The sequence below is a fragment of the Dermacentor variabilis genome, chromosome 7 (assembly GCF_050947875.1).
Source record: "Dermacentor variabilis isolate Ectoservices chromosome 7, ASM5094787v1, whole genome shotgun sequence".
In the NCBI taxonomy this organism is placed as follows: Eukaryota; Metazoa; Arthropoda; class Arachnida; order Ixodida; family Ixodidae; genus Dermacentor; species Dermacentor variabilis.
The window spans coordinates 117,263,206-117,286,506 of record NC_134574.1 but is presented as its reverse complement, the minus strand read 5'-3'; the positions used below and the strand labels follow the sequence as shown (position 1 = coordinate 117,286,506).

Genomic DNA, 23,301 nt, shown 5'->3' with positions numbered 1-23,301 from the left:
TGGCCTTCGTCCTCTTCAGCGTTTACTAAAGTGACGGTAAACTTGTATATATATATATGTACCACTTGTGTCGCCTTGACGCATCAATTAGGAAGTTGGCTAATAATGGGCACACACTAGTATCCTATACGCAGTGCCCAAGTTGTCTTATGGGCATACGAGCAGTGGCACATAGTCAGTGCCACTGCTAGTATGTATGTATGTTTCTGGCTGTGGCATTTGCCTACGGCTACTTGCAAATGCCACAGCCAGAAACATACCTAGTGGCTCAAGAGAGTTGCCAACTCGGACGACTTCGTATGCGAAAGCGGTTAGATGCAAAATGACTAACTTGGAAGTTAGTTAAGTTCTAAAAAATGGCAATGACATAAATAAATAAATAAATACGATATCTTTATTGCCTCTGGGAATAACGGCGGCGAAATATATCAGCAGGCTTCAGTGATTACGCCGCTTGTCGACTACCTTCGCGGGACAGCAGGATGTTTTCGTAGCGGGCTCCGCCATGTTATTAAGCAGAAATTATTCGCGATCAACAGAACATTGTCTTTGTCTTCTGCTGTAGTTTTTCTGCCTTATAAAAAGAAATTGCGGCAGAACCTATGCTATGATGACTATGGATAGAAATGTAATTAACATTCAAGCGATGCAGCGTCATACAGTATTGCGGAACTCACGTTTATTTATGACCTTTAAGGATAATTCTGAAACTTTCCTCGCTTCGGCTATATACAAATGTTCCGTAAACACTGAAGGCCATGTAAAGCACAAAGCAGAAAAGTGGTGATCAATTCAAGCAGCCAAGCTGCTGGCCCAAGAGAAAAGAAACGCAGTGGGGGAGATTCGAAACAGGCCATGAAAACAGAAAATATGCAGGAAGAGGATACAGTCAGTCGAGACTGGACACTCGTTATTGGAAATGGTCGGCCGATGCCTTCGTCAGGCACATCACATAAGTTACCTTGAAGGTAATCATTGAAGCCTCGTTTTAGTAAATTGCTAACTTGGACAGCTTCTAAATGGACATTGTTGCAGGATTCACTGCTCCTATCCAAAACGATTGCGGTGGATGAAGCTTTCTTTTATTTATCTGTGGTGACGGTGAAGCTGCAAATGAGCTAGTTGCCTCAAGAAGAGGGTTTGATTATTTCCGTCGGTGCATGACGGAAAGAAATGCTCGGCAACGCGGTTCCTGTAGCGATCTTCAAGGTGACGTGGCAGCAAAGCTTTGGACGTAGTAATAAGAAAAGAGTCAAATGTGGCAGCAGTGACATTCAAAGGGTACTGAAATCCTCTATATGTTGCGGTGTTACTGCCTATGCGCGTAACCGCACTATAAAATTTGTTCGTCCACAGTACTTTAATCACTACGTGCCTGGCAATGTAGCGACTGTAGTGCTTTTTTATGCCTTTTGCTATCATTATCTGCCTGCAGTTCGTCACAAATTTTCAGATCACGCCCACTTGACCACATCGTGCCGTAATGTACCACCGTGCTTGACAATGAAGTTGGGACTTGTGTGTTCATAAACATAAACACTGTGTGAGACTAAATGTTGCATAAATAGAGTTAAAGACAGCTGTAGGCATCGCATCAGGTTCGTTGGCATTAAGTAACTTCAGGCGAATTTACAAATATTTTCGTTCTTAAAGGCTATTTGCAATTGGTCGGCTGCATTCGGTAATAGTTTGTCTTCATCAGGATCGGCCTAAAGTTTTTATCACGAACAATTGCAGCGCAAGAGCTCTTGGTGAATACGGGCCCAGCTTCCCAAAATATCGAGTTCACAAACAATCTAGCACGTGCTATGGATATGCATAGTGTCTTATTCAACGTTCATTTTCCTTTGAAGCCGACAGAAGCGCTGCAGCGCCTAGATTGCAAACTTACCACCAGCGGTCAGTAGAAGAGAGCTTTTCAAAGCCAAGGGCTTGTTGCTGCCGGCTTAACGCAATTTCCATGCCACACTTAACGTGGTGGCAAACGACCGTGTAGAGCCACTCACATCGGGTGTGGATGCTCACCAAATTTCGGGTGATTGCACATTGCGCGTACGTTGAGCATTTAGATTGGACACGCTGCAAAATAACAACCTGTATTGAAATTCTAAGGCACCGTCCAAAATTACGAAATAATTACTAATTCGTGTTCTCGATGCTAGCCGGCGGGCTACAGTGGTGTTGCCGAGTTGCCGGGCACATAGATGGGAACTTTCTTGACTTCGCGCTTGGAAGCACATGCAGTTGCACAATTAGTACTCCTTTCGCTCCGTCGAGCCAGCAACCTCTTCATAACGGTAAATGGCTCTAAAACCCGTTATGCAATCGTTTCTTTTCTGAGTGCTTCATGCGGCGGTTACGCCGCGTCTAACAGTGTCCATTTGAGCGTACAAGGTCATCCGCGGCGGCAGCACCCTGGCTGCCTGGTTCACTTTGCCTTCGCGTCCGTGACCCCGCGGTATTTATGTTTTGTTGACAGTTCGACGGTGTCCTTGCCAATGCGCGAAACGGATACAAAACCACAGAACATTTTGCGATTTTGGCACGCCTTTATGACTTCCTTGTTCCGAAAGACGCCGTGGATCATGCTTAATGGCGCACCTCGTGTTCGGGCAAGCAATTACGACTTACCATTAGACTTCTATTTATCCAGCTTAAGACTGCGATGGCCTTGCGGTGGTGCAGGCGATGTTAGGCGCTTAAATATGTTGCCTACTTTGAAAGGTATATAAATACCCATGCCGTCTCTCCGCCGCAAAGGACATCGACGCTTCACCTAGCGAGGATACAGAGCCTGGCAACGTTTGTCCAAAGCACCGCGCTACCACATAAGTTTCACTGGTATGTATTACTTTTCTCACTAACATTTCAGTTTCAAGTAAGCAATGCTCTTCGTGATCTGAAAGCATGTATGGGTTTATCGCTACGTTTCTCTGAGCTACATGGCAGCTGCTTACTCATAAGAAGCCTGAGGACAGCACCGCACCTCATTTATCTTCATATTAGAGTTTGGGAACATCTTCGCTTGAATTTTCCGCTGAGTGCTAATATCCTCCATGCAAGCCTGAGTTTTTAATAAATACCAGCCAACGTCATGCCGCGAATTCTATATAATCAGCTTTCGAGTTCTCAAAATCGAGGTAAGACATGCACGCAAAGAACTGATATATACGTCTTCGGGCTTTCCCTTCGCCAACGTCGATTTATTTTGTGAGCGAAAAAATTGATGACATTCAACCCTCGCACGCAGTAATAAATATTAGGCCCGATGTCGGTGCTTCTTGAGTACATGAGTTGAAAATTGTCTGCATCTCGAGAAGATTCAGTACATGCTTAGCTTCCATGTCTTGAGCCTTTTCAATGAAGCTTACGGTTTACAATTTCATTCGAGTTGCTAAACAAGACATTAATGTTTCCCGTTTTGATCTTCAATCAGTCAGTATATTTTCACACGAACCATGACAAAAGTTCTGACGACACGGCTGGTCCAGAATTTCGGCTACAGTATTTGAGACCTTAATGGCACCTAGAAAACATACGATAATAAATTATCCTCTAGTGGTGAGATTAGCAGTAGCGCGGGCTAACTAATACGAGTATTTAGGTGCTATTGTCAACCATACTCTGTCGTGGTCAAAGCACCTTCATTTTGTCTGTAATAAAGCTCTGAATAAACTGAGCTACTTGTAGGGAACACTGAAAGGAATACCTTGACAAGCTAAACTGTAAGTAAAGAAATCCTTACTACGGCCAGTGTCGAATTATGCGCGCGTTGTTTGGTCGTCTTAGTATACAAAAAGAAATTATTCTGCTAGAATATGTTCAAAGGAAGGCAACACGCTTGATAATCAGCCGCCAAGACCGCATTTTTCTCCATCCACAGCTCCAGTCTCACGGAATCTAAGTCCTGCTGTTTTCACCTTTGATGTAAACAGTCTTTGAAAACATTATACTACATGATCAATAATTTCTCTCTCCTATCAAAGACATTCTTAAAGTTTAATAAGGAATGAACTCGGTGTCACCTTAAACTAAACAATAAATCCATATTTACACAGAATAATATATTTCAATTTGGCAGCCTTCGCCAGACAATTGAGCTCTGGGACACCTTAAAATGGAGGTACTCATTGCCTGCCGCCAGTTAAGTTTGTCTTTACTATTAGTGGCAAGTTACCACGTTATTAAGGGATCTATTTTGTGGTACTTGTTCATTCTTGCTTGATTCATTTCTTCTTTTATTACTATTTTTTAAATTTTATTCTTCATGTATAACCACATCCACTCCTGCAATAGCCATTACTGAGAAGCCATATGTATGAATAAATAAGACTAAATAATAAAGTCAGTGAGCATAGCTGAAGCTTTGCTCTAAGTGTATAAACATTTCTTAAAGTAACTGTGGTGCCTCAAGCTTGCGTGTGTGTACCCGCCCGCAATACGCAAAAAAAGACGGCTTTATTGTCCGACGTATAATATTTATATGTTAGATTTGAGAGCATATTACCTATTGTCGAGCGCTGAAATATCTTACGGAACGCCCACAGTAGCGTTTTCTTTTATTTGCGAGAAGAAGCTTTTAAGTAGTACAGCAAATCAATTACTTAATGACCTGATTGAAATAACAACTAGCCAGTGCACAATTTATTTCTGTTACAAAATTTATGCATTTTCAACGAATATAGGATGGATAACCACAAATAAAGCTGAAGATGTTTTTGTAAATTTCATTTATGTCAATTGCTGTTTCTGCTTGCTGGGGTAAAGTTGAGCTATTGTTTATTAGTCTGCGTGCACCGTTCTCGAGATAGGCTGCCACCAAGTGCTTCTTTCCAAGGTCTGTACTCTTAACAGAGGACCTATACGAGTCTCAGTTTCATTACCTCACGTTTTCAAATTATCAACAAAAGTTCATGAAACAGGAGTGACGCGTCCAGGAAAGAAAATTACTGAGTGATCAATTCTGATCAGTAACGAGAATCACTGATCAGGGATCTCTGATCATCTTATCTGAACATTTGCAACGCTGTACAATACAGCCACGCTCCATCGCTAGCGCATCATAATATTGAGAATTACGCTCTTGGTAGTCCATGTACTGTTTTTACTGTTCCGTGGGCTACAGATGGAACATATTGAACCTATACCATTTTGAACATAAGAATCATACTCGAATGCCGCCGAGGTCGGACGGTATCTGCGCCCTAACAAGCTAGCTACCAACAATCGCTGCATGCTCCTCGCTATTATATTCGTCTCCTCAAACCTGTGATTTTTTTTCTGTACGTCTAGAAAGCTGAAAAATGGCGGCCTTCCAAGGAGTCGCACTTATGGTTTCCCTTATGTTCGTGCTGGTGTCTGCAGTACCTGGTACGTAATCCTCCTGCATTATGATTTGTTTTTGTGTGTGTGGGGGTGTGCGTTCCGGTATACTACGATTCTGAACGATTCCGATTAGCGACCATTAGATATTAACGCCAGCTGCTTGCGCAAATTTCAGCCTTACTGTACGGGAGAAAAACATGGTTCATCTATTTTCCGTAACATTAATTTATCTTTATGCTTACCAGGCGTGATAATTAAAATATTTCATTTGCAACTGATATTTACGTAACCCATATGGTGTATTTTATATAGAAAACTAGAGAACGAAAACCACGCGGCTCAATTTTTGTTAATTGTGATGTGTTAAGTGTATATATATATATATATATATATATATATATATATATATATATATATGCTCACAACGAAGCAATATTGATCCTTTATTAATCCTATGTTATTAGCAGTGTCCTGATTAAGTCCACATTCCTTTTTTGGCCTACTGATTATCTGCACTTGAATTGTTACATCTACGACAAATATGACAAATTCCACGTCATCACTTCATAAAAAAGAAGGTAAAGCGTTTCGCAGCATAAACATTAGTTGCGATAACGCGACATGATATGCGGCGCGCTGTTCTTTTTCTGGCATCTAAAAAAGCAGTCACGCATTATATCCTCACACAGGTGACCCACTTGTAGAGTGCGGGCTCTCAACGACAAAACAGCTTGAACTGAACAAATGTTCTCCCCGAATCGGCAATCTTGCTCATAAATATCACATTCATGCTGTTTTTTTTTTATATGGCGCGATGCGGCAAATTTAAGAATAGCTTGGGATGAGATTTTGATAACGTGGGTCTTGCGCTATCGCGAAATGTGCGTTGATGTAAGGTGCGAGGGGAGGGTGGGGAGGGCTTTCCGTTAGTCAAAGCGTATCTGCCATTCCAATACAAGCAACATAGCTAATTTGTCCAATACCTACGAGGCAGGCATGAAACACATTTGGTTCTTCTGCTGCATGGTTAAATTAAACATTGTTGTGGCGCTCAAGCAGCAAGCAACAGCCGTTTTATATTCCAGTCTTGGCATCACACAATAAAAACGTAAGTAGCAGCAGAAAAGTTAACGCAATTCCTAACTACGAAGCTTGAGGCTTGTAATATCTCCTGAAATAAATAATGTCGCACGTCATAAACCTGTGTTGCTTTTTCTGACATGATAAGTGTGTTTTATTTAGGAGAGGCGCGCAATATCTTTGAAATCAGCTGCACTCCTTCGAAGAACTTTACAAATAAAACGCACATAACAAGCGAATGTAAGAATCCATTTTAATTATTCTATTTGCCTCTGCGAAGCCACAGAAAAATATTTTTCACACCTGGGCGACACGGCCTCCTTCTCCATATTGGTAAATTGTATCAGCTTCTCAAACACCGCTTGACTGCCACAAGGAGGCACAGTCACTCCATGTTCAACGTCATTCAACTGTGTGCTGTTGCCTGGTGCAGTACTTTTAGTACACCACCTCAACCAGAATACTGTCAGCTCACTGCCGAAAATAGTTATAGAAAGCATTTATTCAAGAAGAGATCACGGCGAGTCCTAGCGCTTCTGGAGGGACGACTTACCACACTTTCGCACGGCTTGACTGTCAAATCACAACAACAAACCTCTACGTTGGTGAAGGTCCTGTTGGAACATAAGAGAAAGCCGCCCGACATCAAATCATACAGCCCGAGTCCCTATCTGAGCGCACCATAGATGAGAGAGAGAGAGAGAGAGAGAAATAAAGTTTCATTTTCTGAAACGGCAATCCGAGTAAGGACACAGTTCACCCCACGTGAGAGGCTTCCTTATTCCGGGAACCATACGGCTTGGGCTACATCCTTGGCCCAGGTGACGAGACTGCGTTGGTCATCCACATCGTCAGAGGAAAGTGGCTTCCCACGTTTCAGTGGGGGTATAAAAGTACGTTGAGTTGGGGTGCTTTTATTGTACTTCTATAAAGCGTCCTCCTTTGGAGTCGTTTTGCGGAGCTTGTGAGGTGGGGTTTGTGCGTGTGTCACACAGTGGGCAGTCCTGGATCATGTGCTGCAGGGTGTCTGGAAAGTGCAAAAATAATTCTTCATCTATAACCACAGATGAAGAATTAATTTTTCCACTGCAATAATAAACAAGCAGATATATGTTACGCAAATAGTACCAAAGGACATGATGCTTCAATAAACCAATCACGAAATAAATCTGAAAAATTCCCTCCCTTGATGTCAGAAACATTTATTGTGCGCACATTTCCTGCTCTTAAAATTTACTGTAACTCTTGCGCTCGCACAAATCCCGCAGTTTCAATTAATAAACATTATCTGAACTGAACTGAATGCATTCCCTTGCTACATTCTAAGCTTCTCCTATTTATGCAGAAAAGTGCCACATCCCGGATGAGGATTGGGAAGTCCTTGCCGAGCGATTCCTGGCTCAAATGCCAAATGAATACATATTCCCAAGAGGCTCAAACAACTCGTCCAAAAGTAACGAAGTACTGCCTGGCGTCACCACTGGTGAGATGACCCTAGCCGGCCTCTCCCACTTGGAACGATACGGCACCGTACGCGTGTACTGTAAGAATGGCAAGCCTCTCGTTAGCGCCAGCATGGTGGCCCGGGCACCGCTGAAGATCTCGGTGCCTTGGAAGTACTGCGGTGGCAAGTCCGGAGTGGTGGCCACGACGGCGAAACACGTCAAGGTGTGCGTCAATTTCGAGGTGGATGAAGCCGACAACAAGGTGTCCCTTCGGCCAGTCCGGGTATCTCCAAAATGGATCGAAACGATGGATGTGAAACTGGAAGGTGCGGGAGACGTCGTCAAGACGGTCGCGTCCGTCATGGGGAAGCTGATGCCGGCATTCGTCAAGGATTTCTGGATTGAGAACCTGCCCTGGAGAATGCACAAGGTCCTCGAACAGATTAGGAAGTAAATGGAGACGTGCTGATGTGACATTTACAACCGTTTGGGCCCTACAGATCCAACAAGCCATTCCCAGGATTTCTGTTGATGCAGCAAATTTAATTTGATTTTTGTTTGCGTGAATAAAGGAAGAGCACTATCTCTAGAATGAAATAAATATAGATGACTGATATGGTGGCATGGATTGGAGTCATTGATGTAAGATGCAAAATGGAAAATAAATGCTGGGGAGAGAACGAATAGACCAAGCGCAGCCATTCCGAAAATTTAATAAAATCCACTAGAGACATGACACAACGTTTTAATGCACAAATTGGTGTCCGCCTAAAAACAGCACGTAACGATAAGCGAAAATGAAAAGCGAAAATACCCGGTGAATAGATACTTGTGGAGCATTAATTGTGAAACTGGTCACCAAGAATGAAACTGATATTTTAACGAAACCCACAATATCAGAATTGTGGATTTCCTTCTACGACACACACGGAGCATGCCTGCTGTCCTAGTGAAAGTAAAAACTTCTGCACTTCCACAGAAGTGAGAAGGAACTTGTGAACATAACTTTTGTGGGCGCTCGCGAGTGTGTACCGCTTATAGCTGGTGTGCGGGTAAAATGCCGAGTTTATAAAGATAATACACTGACAAAAATTTCAACCTGAAATGCTGTCATTTGTACAAAGATCCCGTGCACATAGTTGCAAAGTTAATAAATACCGCGACGGTATTTGCATAAGAATCATTTGAAAATAATTAACCAACCTACAATGTTCAGTCATATTTCAGCTAATCAAGTAATGTTCATCTTAAGTGAATCAATAGCTTCGTTGCAGAGGGTCGCAGCCTAATGCGCCGTGTATTCATTCCGCAGTTGAACGCGCGCCTAGGTAGCCTAAGCGGCGCCAGCGATGTCCGAGCTCCTACCGTGTGGGGAGCCGCTACCGGTTTAGGTCAAAGTCAAGAGGGAAGAGGGCGCTAGGCTCCCACAACTTGCGTTGAGAGAGCTATGTAAAGTTAGGGTCTGGGAACTTTACACAAAATTCGCTAAACTGTTCTTTAGCTCAAGCTGATTTCTTAAGTACATGACTTTTTTATATGATTGGTGACGATTAACGCAAAACAATACCGGCACGCGTCACGCCATGGAAATTGCCAGCTTTTTCTTCCGGTGGCAGTGAATATTTGTTCTTAACGCGTTACGTCGTTTTCTGCCTACAGCGACTTTGTTCTTAGGGAATGAAAAGCGCTTGACACTTACGCACCCTGCTTAGTCACGTCAGCTCGACTTAACATTTCGCTCTAATGTCTCGCTTAACTGAACACCTCATATAGATGTTCCCGATTCCACACAGCTGCGTTTACAGCCCAGCGTGCAATACCTCGCCGGCAAGCTGCTGGCCTAACCTACATTATTCTTCCTGCATAGCCACGGCTCTGAGCCAAGCCACTCACCGGCGAAAGTGAAGTTCAAGCCTTCAAAAGGTCAGTGTTACATTCCAGGCACGTCCTGCAGAGTTGCTATAGCAGCGACGCCCTATCTATGAAGCGTAAGCTGCGAATGTGTCTCAAATATGTACGGTTGAACGTCTGCGTCAACTTTTGGGCCTTTCCTCATAAAGAAATCGTCCACTGACCGCAAGGGATCATGCGCTCTTCTTGCAGCTTTACGTCGCTTGTTCACTTCGCACTACATTTGCGATGGTAGACCTTGTAACAATGTTTTTAGTTCCGTGTTGTTAAAGCAAAAACTGTACATGGAGAAGAAACTCCACACCAAAATATTCACTCCAACGTAGCGGTCGCGCCAAGTTTCGAACGAAATTCTTTGAGCGTACCTTTAGCGGAGTGCAGTTTAAATCCTAAGTTATAAAGGTCGAATGTGATGGTTGGGCAATGTTAGAAGTATTTGTGATACTTATTCGCGCTGTGTAATGAATTGCATTATTTTTGTTGATTGTGCTTTGCAGCTGTGTAATTCTCACTGAACAGCGAACCGTTTTAGCACTATCGGGACTTTCAAGACGTAGCGTGGCAGTAGCCATCAGAGATAACGGCCAAATTAGAAGTTTTGAAAAATCTTAGGGAGCAGTAGCAAATTAGACGGTAGCTGCCTAACTTGGGAGAAGTGGTTACGCGGGGAGTTAGATGCTTCTCTAAGGAGTTATATGCAAACTCCTAAATAAAATAAAACAAATCTTTGTAGTATAAAGGCGGGTCGTAAGAAGCAGCCTGCTAGAAAATTTACGACCTTGTCGGCGCGTTGTTAGTAACGTATGGAATTCGCAAGGTACAGTGGGATCCTTACGAGTAAAAAAGAGGCCATTGTAATTAAAATGCTTGCACTTTCTAGGCAAACCGAAACAATTCTGTTTCAACCACGACTGACGCTTCCAGACGGATTTCTGAAATGGTAAATGTGTAACCACCGTTGACAGCAGCTTTCTATATTGAAAAATGTATTGAAGATCAGTATTTGTAAAACAAACAGAGAAAAACTCCGTTTGCTCAGTGCAGCTATGAGATAGCAAAATTTGGTTTACCATTGGCAGTCAGTCATCTGCATTCGCCTTATATATGTTTTAGAGATAGGGGGGGGGGGGGTTCGAGGAGTGCTACTGCTGTGAATAGTGATTCCAACACATATTTGTATAGGTACTGAGAGTACATCTCCCATAGGTACACGTCGTTGGATTAGATTCTTTTGCTTGAGTCTGAGAACAGATCTAACTTGTGGTCACTACACCTAGCGCTCAAGAAGTACTCATGTGGCTTGGCTGCACATTGAACGGAGGCGAAACCCCTGCTCCTAAATCCTCTACAGCAGATGTCAAGCTTTCGGTTAGATTCATTCAACGTACGTGGATTCCGCCTATAATGCTATATAATAAAATGCACTTCTGGTGGTTGAGTCGCACCTCTTTGACTGCTGCAGCACAGGTTGAGGTCGCACGCATGCTTTTCTCGGGCCAAAATTGCTCTTTAAAACGTGTGGTGTCAATTTCCGGCACTCTACTGTCTTGACAACTAACTCTTTGAGACGCTGTGTTAGACTTCATTGCGTAGACTTTAGTGTTCAGCCTGTGGGATCGGCCCCATATTTTCTGTTAGATACTTCCAAAGCAAGTTAGGCGTGCGAGGCTACAAATATTACACTTTTCTTCTGACAACCGAACGAGAGAATTTTCAAGAAAACAACATTCTCTAATTGAAATAGGGCGCAGTGAGGCAAGGACATAATGGAAGAAAGTATTTCATAACGTGTACCAGTGCAATTAATTTTCGCGACCACTGCTTTGTTGTGCCGCGCCTGTCTGTCCGCCACCAGTGACGTTTTCAATTCCAGAAACAAGGTACTGCACATAAAACCTGTCGTGCTATATAAATTGAATCACTAGATTCGTTTGGTATTAATCAAAGGGAAGGATTTGGTACTCAGTGAAATTTTTGTGTATGGATTATAATGAAAAATTCTATGGCGCCTTTCTCAATGAACCAACCAGACCGTACAAGCACGTCGACAGGGTGCATTTGTGTTTGTGCTTCTTGTACTGCGGGTTGCCATATGTAAGTTGTATTACTGTGCCACCTTTGGTAGCTTTGGAGCAACGAGGCAATGTGCCCTAAGCCTTAATTTGTTAGAATGTGCGACATTTATATCCTTCAAGATGCAACATTTTGTGCAGTGCGACTGTATTAGAATTCTTTGGAAATTTAAACTTTAATTAGAGGTAGTCCCAAAGCTCAGGATTTTAACGCGTTCTGCTAATTCGATCCGCGATAAAGCTTCTGAAGCTGCTGCAGAATGTTGTTGAATGCTAAGCATACGCAAATGGAGACTCAAATGAGGTCCAAGAAAATTATCGCTATTTGATTTCTCAACAAAGCGCTGCGTCATCACTGACGCTGCGTTCGCTGAGCTGAAAAGAAACAGCGAAAGTAGTCACAAATAGTTTGCTAATATGTACACTGAAATGTGTATTATCCATCGAAAAAAGTGAATTTTGGCGCATGTCGACAAAAGGCACGATGCAGATCTTCGCGAACGCAGCGTGGAACTGTGAGCCTAGACTACAGAGAAACGTGACAAATAGGTACCGCCGACAACAGCATCTATACCTTCAGACACCACATTGGTCCCGCGCTACAGCAAGCGTGTTTTAACGCGACAGCGTTAAGGAGCTAGTGTCGCAGAAAAGCCGGTGTCGTCGGCGCCGGCGTCGGTGGCCGTGAGCGATAAATCCCAGCAGGCACTTCATGAATAAAAAACAACTTGCAAGATGGGCTGGGTGGGAATCGAACCAGGGTCTCAGGAGTGTGAGACGGAGACGTTACCACTGAGCCACGACTTTTTTTCTTTTTTTTCTTTAAATGAGGCACGAGTTGGATGCTAGAAAGCGGTACAAAAGCGCCTCTAGTGAACGCGGCGTTGCCTTAGAAACGAGCTGTTTCTAAGGCTCAGGCGTGCGTCGCTTGCTCAGGCGCACATTTCGTTGTCGCGCCGAACGCTGCGTTGCTCGACGCTCACCGCGTCCGATGCGGGGCGCGTATAGTCGCTGCGCCGTAGCCCATTGTCTTACACCCCTTGGCGGGTCGACGGGAACGCTGTCGCGTTCCACTCTTGAAGGCGAAGCTTAAGCGTCCTCCAATTTTTTCCTTATCACGATCAGGCACAGGTATTTCAATTCTTAAGCTCAGAAATAATATGTGTCAAAAATTTCTCATCAACGTTGCCCTTCGCCGCCGCCCCTCCCCCCAAAAACAATATGCAAGAAAGGAGGCCCGGGTTGCTGCAGTGTCTAGTGCAGGGCAACTTCATGTTCCTGGTAGTACTATGAATTCACTATTTAATTACAATTTAGCCTCATTAATGTAGCTACCAACATATGACGGCATTGAATCAGAATTTAACAGCTGTTTTTATGACATTTTCAGTTAAACAAATTTGCAGTATTGCCCGAAAAGCGAAGCATTGACTGCGATAACGAGGTTTATGGTTGTGCTTGGCTCTTCGGACAGTGTTTTAAATAGGTACGGCTGCGAGGATTGAGCCCTGGTCACTGCCAGGCGTCTCACGACACTCGCGTTATGGGGAGCGCCACTGGTGTTGCAGGCATCGCGCTTCGAGCTACAGGAAACGATCAGCCTTAGTCAGCGCCCATAAATTACTACATAACGTAAGCTTGACGTGTACTGCCTGTCCCACTCGGAACAGGGTTTACACGCAGCAGCTCAGCCGGAACGCTGGTGTTTTCATTCACGGTGATAACACGTTCACATCATCCACGGAGATATACATATTTTCAAAATTTTCACTCTCGCCAACTATGAATTGCAGCACCTGATATTTGATAATTGTTAATTTGAACCAAAATGAACAAAACAAATGAACAATCAAAAAGAAATAAATGTTTCAATGTCACCTGTATGAAGTTGTATACTTACATTCTGAAAGCGGTGATCCGTATACGCAATATAGCGAGGCAAACAGGATACCAGCGCAAGGAATGTGAATTCCTCTCATATCAACCTGTGAAATGCTTTGATAACTTAAATGAACTCAGCGTTGATTTAAAAGCAATTTATAATATGTCATGAATTGAATTTTCAACATTACGATTGTGCATACTTATGCAAACGAAAGCTTTATGCAAACACGTGTAGTTATACTACTATATATTTACCCTCCCCACCATATTCGCTCATTTCTAAATGTCCGCATACCAGATACGTCTTGGAGATACGTATTTTTAAAGAGCAAGTTTGTGTTCCTCGACGAAACGTAACAAAAGCGTGAAAAAGAACCAAAAGAAAGAAAGCTATTCGATATAAAAATTGCGAGAGTCAAATGAATCTATTCGGTTTATTAAAGGAATGATGCGCTGGGCGTCGCATGTTTGTTCCAGTGAGGACATTTACTTAACTTTTGCTGTTTTGTAGCATAATTCCGTAGAGAACCGAGCCGGTGGCCGGGGACTCTCTAGGGGTAGTACAGATGGCTACACCCGTAGGTCGACTCCTTGTATCTGTGCTGTCCTATTGTGAATCATGTCAGTTACTGTGAAACAAAGCTCTATGGGAGACATATCAAAATTGCTTCTTCGATAAACTCCGGCGAAGAGCCGATTCCGGGCATTAGTAGTGAATAGAACGTGTTTGTTTCATGTTTCCTGGATTTACCTACAATTCATGCACTGCTGCGCACATAACTAACAAATGAGTGGAATGATAGTGCTGTTGATAAGTTTTGTAGTAAAATAAATGACAGCACGTTGTGTCATAGTATAGTTTCCGTGTAAGCTTGCTACTATAGTGCGCTTTCACAAGCAGACTAACTGACACAATCACATCACCTATTGTGCGGAGAAATCATTTTCGCCGGCGAACGCAAATGATGCCTAGTGCGGTAGTCATTAAACTAATCATGATTGCTAAAGGTTGTGATAGCCTTGTCGTGTGATGTGATCGCAGGTGCGCGCCACCTTCTGTTTTCTAGTACGTGTTGCCAAGGGGGGCGGCTCAACGTGAGAAGTGGACACCTAAATTTTTATTTACGCAAGTATACTATTTGTCCTTGAAGCTTACATGTAGTATATAGCTTCCCCTATATACTGATGAAAACTTATACCTTATAGCAATTGACAGAGCAGCTACCTATTTTGGTACTAGTATTTTTCGTTTTCATGAAATAAACTTTCATTCTCTCTCTCTCTCAGCAGAAAACAATGAAGAGAACATCGTCGAAAGTCGTTGCCCTGCTCTCTGCAGCAGCGCTGTTGTTACTGTTTGTTGGTCAAGCTGACAGCATCGTGTGCCCACCAGGATACTGCGAACAACAACAATGCAAACAAGTGGACGAAGCTACCTGTGACGGAATTGTGAAGCCAAATGCGACCTTCTGTCAGTGTTGTCCAGCCTGCATCAAACTCCTTGGTAAGTCGTCAGCTCATTGGTTGACCGGCTGGAGGAGGATGGCTATCATCCTGGCATAAAACAGTACTTATGAGAGAAGTCGCAGTCGAGGTCTCGGGATTTATTCAAACCACTTGGGGACTCTGCCGCCCACCCTATGTTTGGTCCACTGGAGCGCTTACATTTGGCACCATTGAACGGCAGCCTCCGCCAGAGAGAATGAAACCTACGACCTTTTGGTTAGAGCGCAATAGTCATGCGCACGTAACCACTGTGCGAACCAGGTCAGGTGGTAGGGATAATGCGCAGCTTTTTATCGACTAACGTGTACTGATCCTTATGTGGATCAGTTGCGGCTTACATTCAAAAATTGCGGCAGTACAACCTAATAACCAGACGTGACTCCATCATAACTTGCACATTTCTGAATTGTTGTTGACGAATTAATATCGGTGAGTAGTAGGACAGGAACATTAGATATATTAATAAATTTTCAGCAAATTGAATGCATTATTATGTTTTTTGCGAATATTACCACTCACATAACCACTGACAGGTCTACTTGCGATGACTTTTTATTATAAACGGGATGGAAATAATGTTAAATTCTAAAACAAACATACTATGGATCGTATTTACCAGTTTCAAGTAGTGCAGTTGCCTTCAGCTATAAGATAAACATTGCTGCAAAAACCACACGGCACACTATAGAAATGTTGTTTCAAAACGAGAATAGGGACCGAATTTAGAAAACGTTTTCTTACGCAAGTTCTCCTTGCCGTTGACTGGCCGCCATCCCTAACGATATGTCCGACACCACGTCTGGCTGGAATCTGCTCTTACGAACAACTTTAGCGTAAGAACTTTTCGTGATTGTGGCCCAAGGTTATTCAGAAAAAAAACAAAAGTTTATGTGATTCTTCATGTTGCCCCTCCACAGGCAAGCTACGCTAAACGTTTTTGTATTGTTTTGCACAGTGGTTCTTGCACGTTCCTAAGCAAGAGCCAAACGATAAATTTTGCACCCTCGCTCTGCTTTTCATGTTCATCTGTCTACTGAGCAGTTTGTATCGTCAACTTCTTTTTCACCTGCAAGAAAGCTTTCGTGGCTCTTATTGATCTAGAAAAAAAAACGAGTGTTTTTGGGATAGGCACACGTAGGGCGATAGATTTTACCACTCCCTGAAGTTTACTTGTTTGTTTATTTGTGCACTGAAATGCTGAAGACCACAAGGCTGATTCACGCGAGGAATTGCAAAGCATGATACCGCACCAACAACATCACCACCCACCAACAAAAACAACAAATAATAGAAAATGACAAACTGGTGAAAGAGCCAGAAGTCAACAACGATGAGTTAAGCAACCGGAAATCATTTAGGCGGAATAATGTTAAAAAAAACGCGTGCACTGGGGAGGCTTCAGTAAAGATGCCTTGTAGCACTAGAAGAATGCCATAATGTATGGGTGTTACACTCGGCAACAGTACACTTCGAGGATGGCCATGACAGTGAATGCAGCTGCGTCTACGCAACCGCATATCAGACGCTCAAGACATGCACGTTAGAACGTAAGGCGTATAACCGAAGAGAATTGTCGCGTTTTTACGTTATCGAAAATTTCCGGATGACCAACCGTACTGCGATCCTCGTTCATTCGCTTGCATTATTGCACCTCATAATCGGTAGACATCCAAGTGCGCCAACACGCAAAAGGGAACTTTTCCGTTCCCTTCGCGTGCGGGTGTTGGTCCTCGTCAAGATCATTCCGTTTACTGTGGATTGCGAACACCGACCAACCATCCCTACTCCACATTTTGTAATACTGTGTCTTCGTTTGGTTCTTCAAGGTGAAAAGGATTCCTGCTTCGCTCTTCAACTCAGAGGAGGACCACCGCCAAAAGCACAGTGCTCCGATGGCCTGTACTGCGATCACAAAACGACGACGTGCACTCCAATACCCTAACCCCGAAACTTGCGTGCCTGCTCTTTTCGCTCAAACCAGCCCGAGCATAACCTCACTTATTTTCGGATATTCTAGATATAACGGGGGTTATCCAAACGAAAGCAGTGACTCAAAGGAAATAAAGGATATTCTGTACCTCTTGTAGGTGTGCTGTCTAATTAATGCTTTTCTACGGCTTTTTTTGCGATCACCTTTAGACTTGGTAATACGTCTATAAATAACGCGGCCTTTTTTTCTTTACACTGAAAAAAAGCAGTGCTTTGAAGAAAGCAAATATCCCTTTTGATTTCATGTGGTTATCTTTTCAAGTGTTTTTTTTATCTTCGCTACTCTTGTGTATACTTAGATAAACATTTCCATTTCTGTCGGAATCGCCAAACTGACTGCGTCGAAGTATTTATTTGTCAAGAACATCAAACCGACTGAAAATCTCTCTGCTCACTTCAGACAGAATTACTCTTTTAGCGAAATTTCGACTCCTGCAACTCACGGCACTTTCCCAGGCCGGTCATCGGACACAGTCAAATACCCGAATTACATTGAGAAAAGGCAAATCAAACATCTGCAAGAATGCCCCTGGGAAATATCGCTAATTTACCACGAGTTGTGCAGTTCAACCACGCCCACTTTTTATGTACGAGGCATCCACGATACATCTAGAACCGTATTTACACTAGTAACAAATATGCAGGCTAATACATGTTCCCCGACATTAGCAAATTGCGTCAATGTGAGGGCTCTTTCAAGGCTGCATCTCTCTGCTGTGTGCAATGTATTTATTTTGTTTATTTATTCCTTCTGGTAACCTTGTACAATATAATCGATAGGTGCTGGGTTGTAGGAAGAGGCTGGTTTAGCGAGGCAATCAAGGACGGTAATCGCTACACCTGACTGCTTTACAGTGTTACTGACACACGTTTACCTCACGTACAGCGAAGCAGCCAAAAATGAAAGTAGACGCGAACCTTCCTCCCAGAAGGGTGTGGTCTAGGCTAGTCAGCAACAATTCATGATAAATGCTATTTGCGCACCACTTGAAACAAGGTCTAGGAAAACGACAGACACGAGTGCAGAAGATTTTCAGAAGATGCCATCATATGTGCAGGATCTATACATCGCAAGGTAAAATATCTTGCCAGCTATTAATACTTCATTGATATTAATATATTTGTTACTATTATCAGCAATAACTATCTGTTCTTTATATTTATGCTACTTGTTTTGAATAGAAACACTTAATCGAAATATATAAAAACAAAGCAAGACGCAAGCTAGCCAATCCTACTGACACGAGCGCAGCGCCTGCGTGCTGCTCAGGAAGGAGGGACAGAAACATATAAATGCAAGATTGGGAGAAGGAAAGAAAAACAAAGAACAAGATGACAGTATTCTTAGTACCAAAATAAAATAATGACAAAGATTAGATCGCTGCAGTAGATGTTTAAGAGGTGCCAACATTTTATACGCGGACGTGCGCCCTAGATATCTAAGTGCATCGGTGGATCAACACGTCATTGCCGAGTCACAGTCACAACTGAGTTTTACGGAATTTCTTACAGACAGACTTCTTAAAGACATCTAGATATTGAACGTGCTCGGAACACCACAGTGCATTTGAGTGATATGCAAAGAAATTTTATTCGGAGATCGCTGTAAATATGCTTGGTGCAGTGAAAGCTGCTTGCAATTTCCACAACACGTGCAACCGGGCTACTCAAAACAAGCCAGAACACAGTAACACGCAGCTATTGCGAGGCAGGTTGACTGGCAGCAAGTTCTATTTATGGGCACTAGGTATACGTGAGCACGTGTTTTGTATTTATGGCGCCCAGGAATATTTACGCGAGAAAGCTGTTCAGTTTCGCTGTAACGATCTAGGCAGCCGACCGCACATATCAACCTGCGGAAATCCGTTACCGGTTCTGTCGCACGGCTCACGGATGGAGCGATAAGCTCTCATCCGGTCATTGTTGTTTCTCTTGTTGCTGTTCAAATAGAAATCAGGCGGTTCTCGCAGAAAACGATCATGAAGCAGTTGCCTTGTTGCTGTTCAAATAGAAATCAGGCTGTTCTCGCAGCAAACGAGCATGAAGCAGTTACCTTGTTGCTGTTCAAATAGAAATCAGGCTGTTCTCGCAGAAAACGAGCATGAGGCAGTTGCAACTAGCTCAGAAGCCACGGCACGTGTGCTGTAGCCATCCACAGCTGCATTGCATACCGACCTTGTATACGTGTCGTAGTTCCTGGATTCGAGTCGCAAGTGAGTTTTGCGACGTTCTTATATATTTTTTTGTATAGGTATCAAGTAGTTCACGTTTCTGAACGGACACGCTTACGAACGCTTACGGACATGTGGACGTCTGTGTACCCTAGAAGTTCTATGCGCTCTGGCCAATAAGGAAGGGGACTTCTTATCCTCGCATGACATTTAGAAACTATAAGCGATGTCGGGAAGGAGGCTGCCAATCAATCTCTAGCTGCAAATAACACATTATTAGAGGCACAGTTATCTAACTTAGAGCCGTACTCGCGCATGAGCATTGTAGAAATTAAGGGTTTCCTGTGCACTGACGGTAAACAATGCACTAAAATATAGAAGGTGATTGCCTTTAGAGGGTCTTCCATTACTGTCTCCAACACTGGCATAATTTATTGTGCGTCTGATGTGAGCAACGCCAAGGATATGATTGCTCGCTGCCAGTCCAGAATATTTATCGCTGGCTTCAGGGAAGCGCGCACGGGCGTACTTTTTGCTTGACACATCATTTTTTTTACTGATGAGCTGCAACGCTGCGGGAGGCTATCGACATTAAAGGGGCCTAAATAAAGCAGTAGCATGCGATCTTAGTGCGATGTATAGTGCACATATGTAAGCCTGTTAAGAATTTTAGTGGCTCAGAATCAAGCATATTGAAACAGCTACAATTGTGCCCTCGATGTTTGCGCCAAGAAAGGTGGCAATAACGCAAAAGAAGTGCGCGAAAACTTCTTGCAATAAATAAAACTTATTCGGTTACTCTAGCGTTGACGACTGCTCACTTACAAAGGTCCGAACTGCTCTTTTGGTCCTTAAAGGTTGTTTTTCAGCTACTCAAAAAGCGTAAATTGTTACCTTTGGTACATGTTATATCGAAGGTAACGTCTTCCATTAAGCAGTGACGCTTATTCCTTCCTCTCTATCCATAGAACTATATTGTGTTTTTTCATGCCTTATATTCACTTATTAATTGGTTAATTGATTTGCCATATCTGACAGGTCCAATTAAAGACAGTTCGTATATTGAGTCGTTCAGAATACTGCCGTTTGAGGCTGTATTGAATCAAACTTCTTAACATATCTGTAGATGCTTTCGCACCTGGTGGTTTTTATCTTCAGCAGTGCTGGCCGATTGCTTCACGAACGGATGCGCTACTTGTTAGTGCGATAAGGTAAGTGTCTCTGCTATTCGCTCCCACTGTTCCATGATATATGGCACTTTTACTTCAGCTACTACTAATTTACCCACACAAAATGCTTATGAGGTCATCGCTTTGTTTTCACGTTGAGGCGACCTCGTTTAGTGACACGTTTACAGCATTGTTATTTTGATTACAATCACAATAAAGACCGACAGACTCGGCAACCAACTAAGAGGTACGGTTTATACATTACGAGTGATTGCGTTCGGCGACACACCTCTCGTTTACGTGCGTTGATTATAAACATCCAGAAGTTCACTGTTTTGTTTTTCAGAGGCAGTGCTTTCCTCCTCCATTTTTTTTAAGTTTACGTGACCCGTCCATTGTGTCACGTACTTTCGCCAGTTTTGTTATCTGAACGTGATTACATTTGTTTATAAATCTAATACCTAACACTACTTAGATCGGTTGAACTGTATTCTTCGCGATTAAATGGTCGTCTGGGTTGACTGTGGCACATCGAAAGGTAGGTGCGCGTTTATAATGGTTGTACTTTAAGTTCTCCGTCTATTAGTATTCGAAGTATATGAATATATGTTCCTCAGCTTTCATCCCGCAAACATCTTCAGACCTGGAAAGTGTAGTAGGGCTAAGGAAAAAGACAAATAAAAAGAATTCCAGATTGACGGGATCAACGTGAAATACCGATTTATTTTCTTTTTCGAAGAAGGCAACCATTATACCCATAATACCATGAATGCAGCAAGCACTAGCAGCAAAACAAAATATATACAGCTGTCGCAAAGCTAGCGCTATAACGTGGCCAAATTCTTTATTAAATATACTTCTTTATCAAGACGATACAGCGAAGGTTTGCTGACACATGTCAATCCCCATTTTCATAAAGTGACCAGCCTATATGACTTCCCTTTCAGTCCTATCGTGACTTTTTCCAACGAATGTGGGCTGGATCATAGGGAAGCACCCATACTTCTTGACATGCAAAGCAATGTCGCTACCATACCAATTCCTTATATGTCTTAACGTGACGTCTGTGTAAACGCGCCCTCTCATAGAACCATCGACCAGTTTGGCCCATGCCATCGAGTCGCTGCAACTCGATGCAACTGAATGCCAGCTACTCACGCTGTTAACTTAGCCAGTTGCTTGGTTCCGCCGATTCTCCTGTCCATTTCTTTCATCACGACAAAGATACGTGACAATTTGCGGAGAGCAGGCAAAACAACGTTCACGTTGTACCATTTTGCCATTCTTTTAGCTTGTCCATTAAAGCATGAACGTAATGAATGACCTCAATGGAGCAATTTTCATGCTTTCCTCGTTTTGTTCCTTCTTCCTTCTTTTTATTTTATGCCTATACCCATGGTTTTCTTGACTATGCTTCCCTTTGCTCTGCTTCCTACGTTCATGCATTATGTATCAATAGTATTGTCGTTTAAGTGCTTGTCTTCCTCGAAGAATAGAATGATTTGGTAGTTGGTGCACGTCCTGTGAACATCTGTTTGTTTGCACTCGTTTATTTTGCGCCATAATACTTATTCGAGCATCCATGACTAGCGAGTTCAATAAAAAACCATGCAACTTCCTATGCAACAGCGATTTTACTCTTTGTGGAGGTTGTTGAACTTTATCGAAAACGTTTTAACGCTCCCGACGTGTCCCTACTTTTGCGTTTTTCATTGCCTACTTCTGTTGCTCTCTCGACTGAGCATGATGTGTTGGCTTCATTTCCTATTCACAGTGGCCCTATTTTGCAAAAGGCGAAATGGCAAATCGTTCCGCTGCTTATAAATAGGTGCATGCTAGACAGCATCAGGTAGTTGAAGTTAATTTGGATCTCTAAGCTGAAGAGTTAGCATAGCTCTAGCGTTGCTTTCAGACGTTATACCACGTGTATCAATTGTAATTTTATTTTCCATCAAAGTCTAATAATATCATCGATCTGTTTCGAAGTACTAGGATTTCCTTAACCGGGGTTCTATTTCCATTTTCAGGCAAAGATGAATACTGCTTCCAGCTGTTGCTCAGCGGAGACCCACCGAAAGTGGAGTGCACCGCAGGCTGGATCTGCCACCCCAACACGGCCACATGCGTGTCAATATGCTCCGTTTGAGCCCCGGAGGCTCCATTTGGCCCTTTTAGTACTGTAACGGCATGTAAATATTTTAAGCACGCCAAAGCTAGGATGATAAGTGCGAGTTATATTGGCGATAGCTAAAAGCAGACCAACATTCATGCAGAAAGAAAGATGGGCAAAGACAAGCACGTTTATGGAATTTCTTTGTTTCTGTGAAGTTGTGTTTGCTGGCCAACATCCCCTTCAGTCGGAAATCGGTATGCACTGTTGATAAATGTGTGGAGGTTGCATCCTTTCTTTACGAAGCTTTCGGCACTCCGTTGAATAGAACATCATGGCGGAACGATGATGCTTGTGTGTATTGTACAGAGCCCTTCTAATTACCGAGTAATTAAATAACAACTTGTTCAGTCACACAGCAAACTTATTTATTAGAAAGAGTTGAATCACTTGTCAAAGCGCATGCCCAAATTACTGATTGGTTGCAGGCGTGACAACAGCAGGGCAAAAGTTGCCGTGTGAAGTATATTCAGCACATGAAGCGAAGTTCAGTACCTAAGTACATTGAAAATACAACGTCACAAAGATCTACCTCAGCATCTACAGCCACAATAAGACACCTGTTTGGCACCTGCCTTG

General features: G+C 43.0%; 1 protein-coding gene and 1 long non-coding RNA gene across 3 annotated transcripts; both read left to right on the top strand.

The window, feature by feature from the left end:
• Positions 1 to 2,749: 2,749 nt before the first annotated feature.
• Positions 2,750 to 8,466, top strand: LOC142587060 (uncharacterized). Its single transcript, XM_075697945.1, has 3 exons — positions 2,750 to 2,841; positions 5,293 to 5,370; positions 7,751 to 8,466. Exons 2-3 carry the CDS (start codon positions 5,304 to 5,306, stop codon positions 8,302 to 8,304), a joined length of 621 nt encoding a protein of 206 aa, XP_075554060.1. The 5' UTR covers positions 2,750 to 2,841; positions 5,293 to 5,303; the 3' UTR covers positions 8,305 to 8,466.
• Positions 8,467 to 9,282: 816 nt separating this feature from the next.
• Positions 9,283 to 15,019, top strand: LOC142587059 (uncharacterized). Of its 2 annotated transcripts, none has more exons than XR_012829344.1 (3): positions 9,283 to 9,773; positions 14,760 to 14,843; positions 15,008 to 15,019. It is a non-coding gene; the product is annotated as an uncharacterized LOC142587059 (long non-coding RNA). The 2 variants fall into 2 exon arrangements; XR_012829343.1 differs by having other exon boundaries at positions 15,005 to 15,019.
• Positions 15,020 to 23,301: the final 8,282 nt, after the last annotated feature.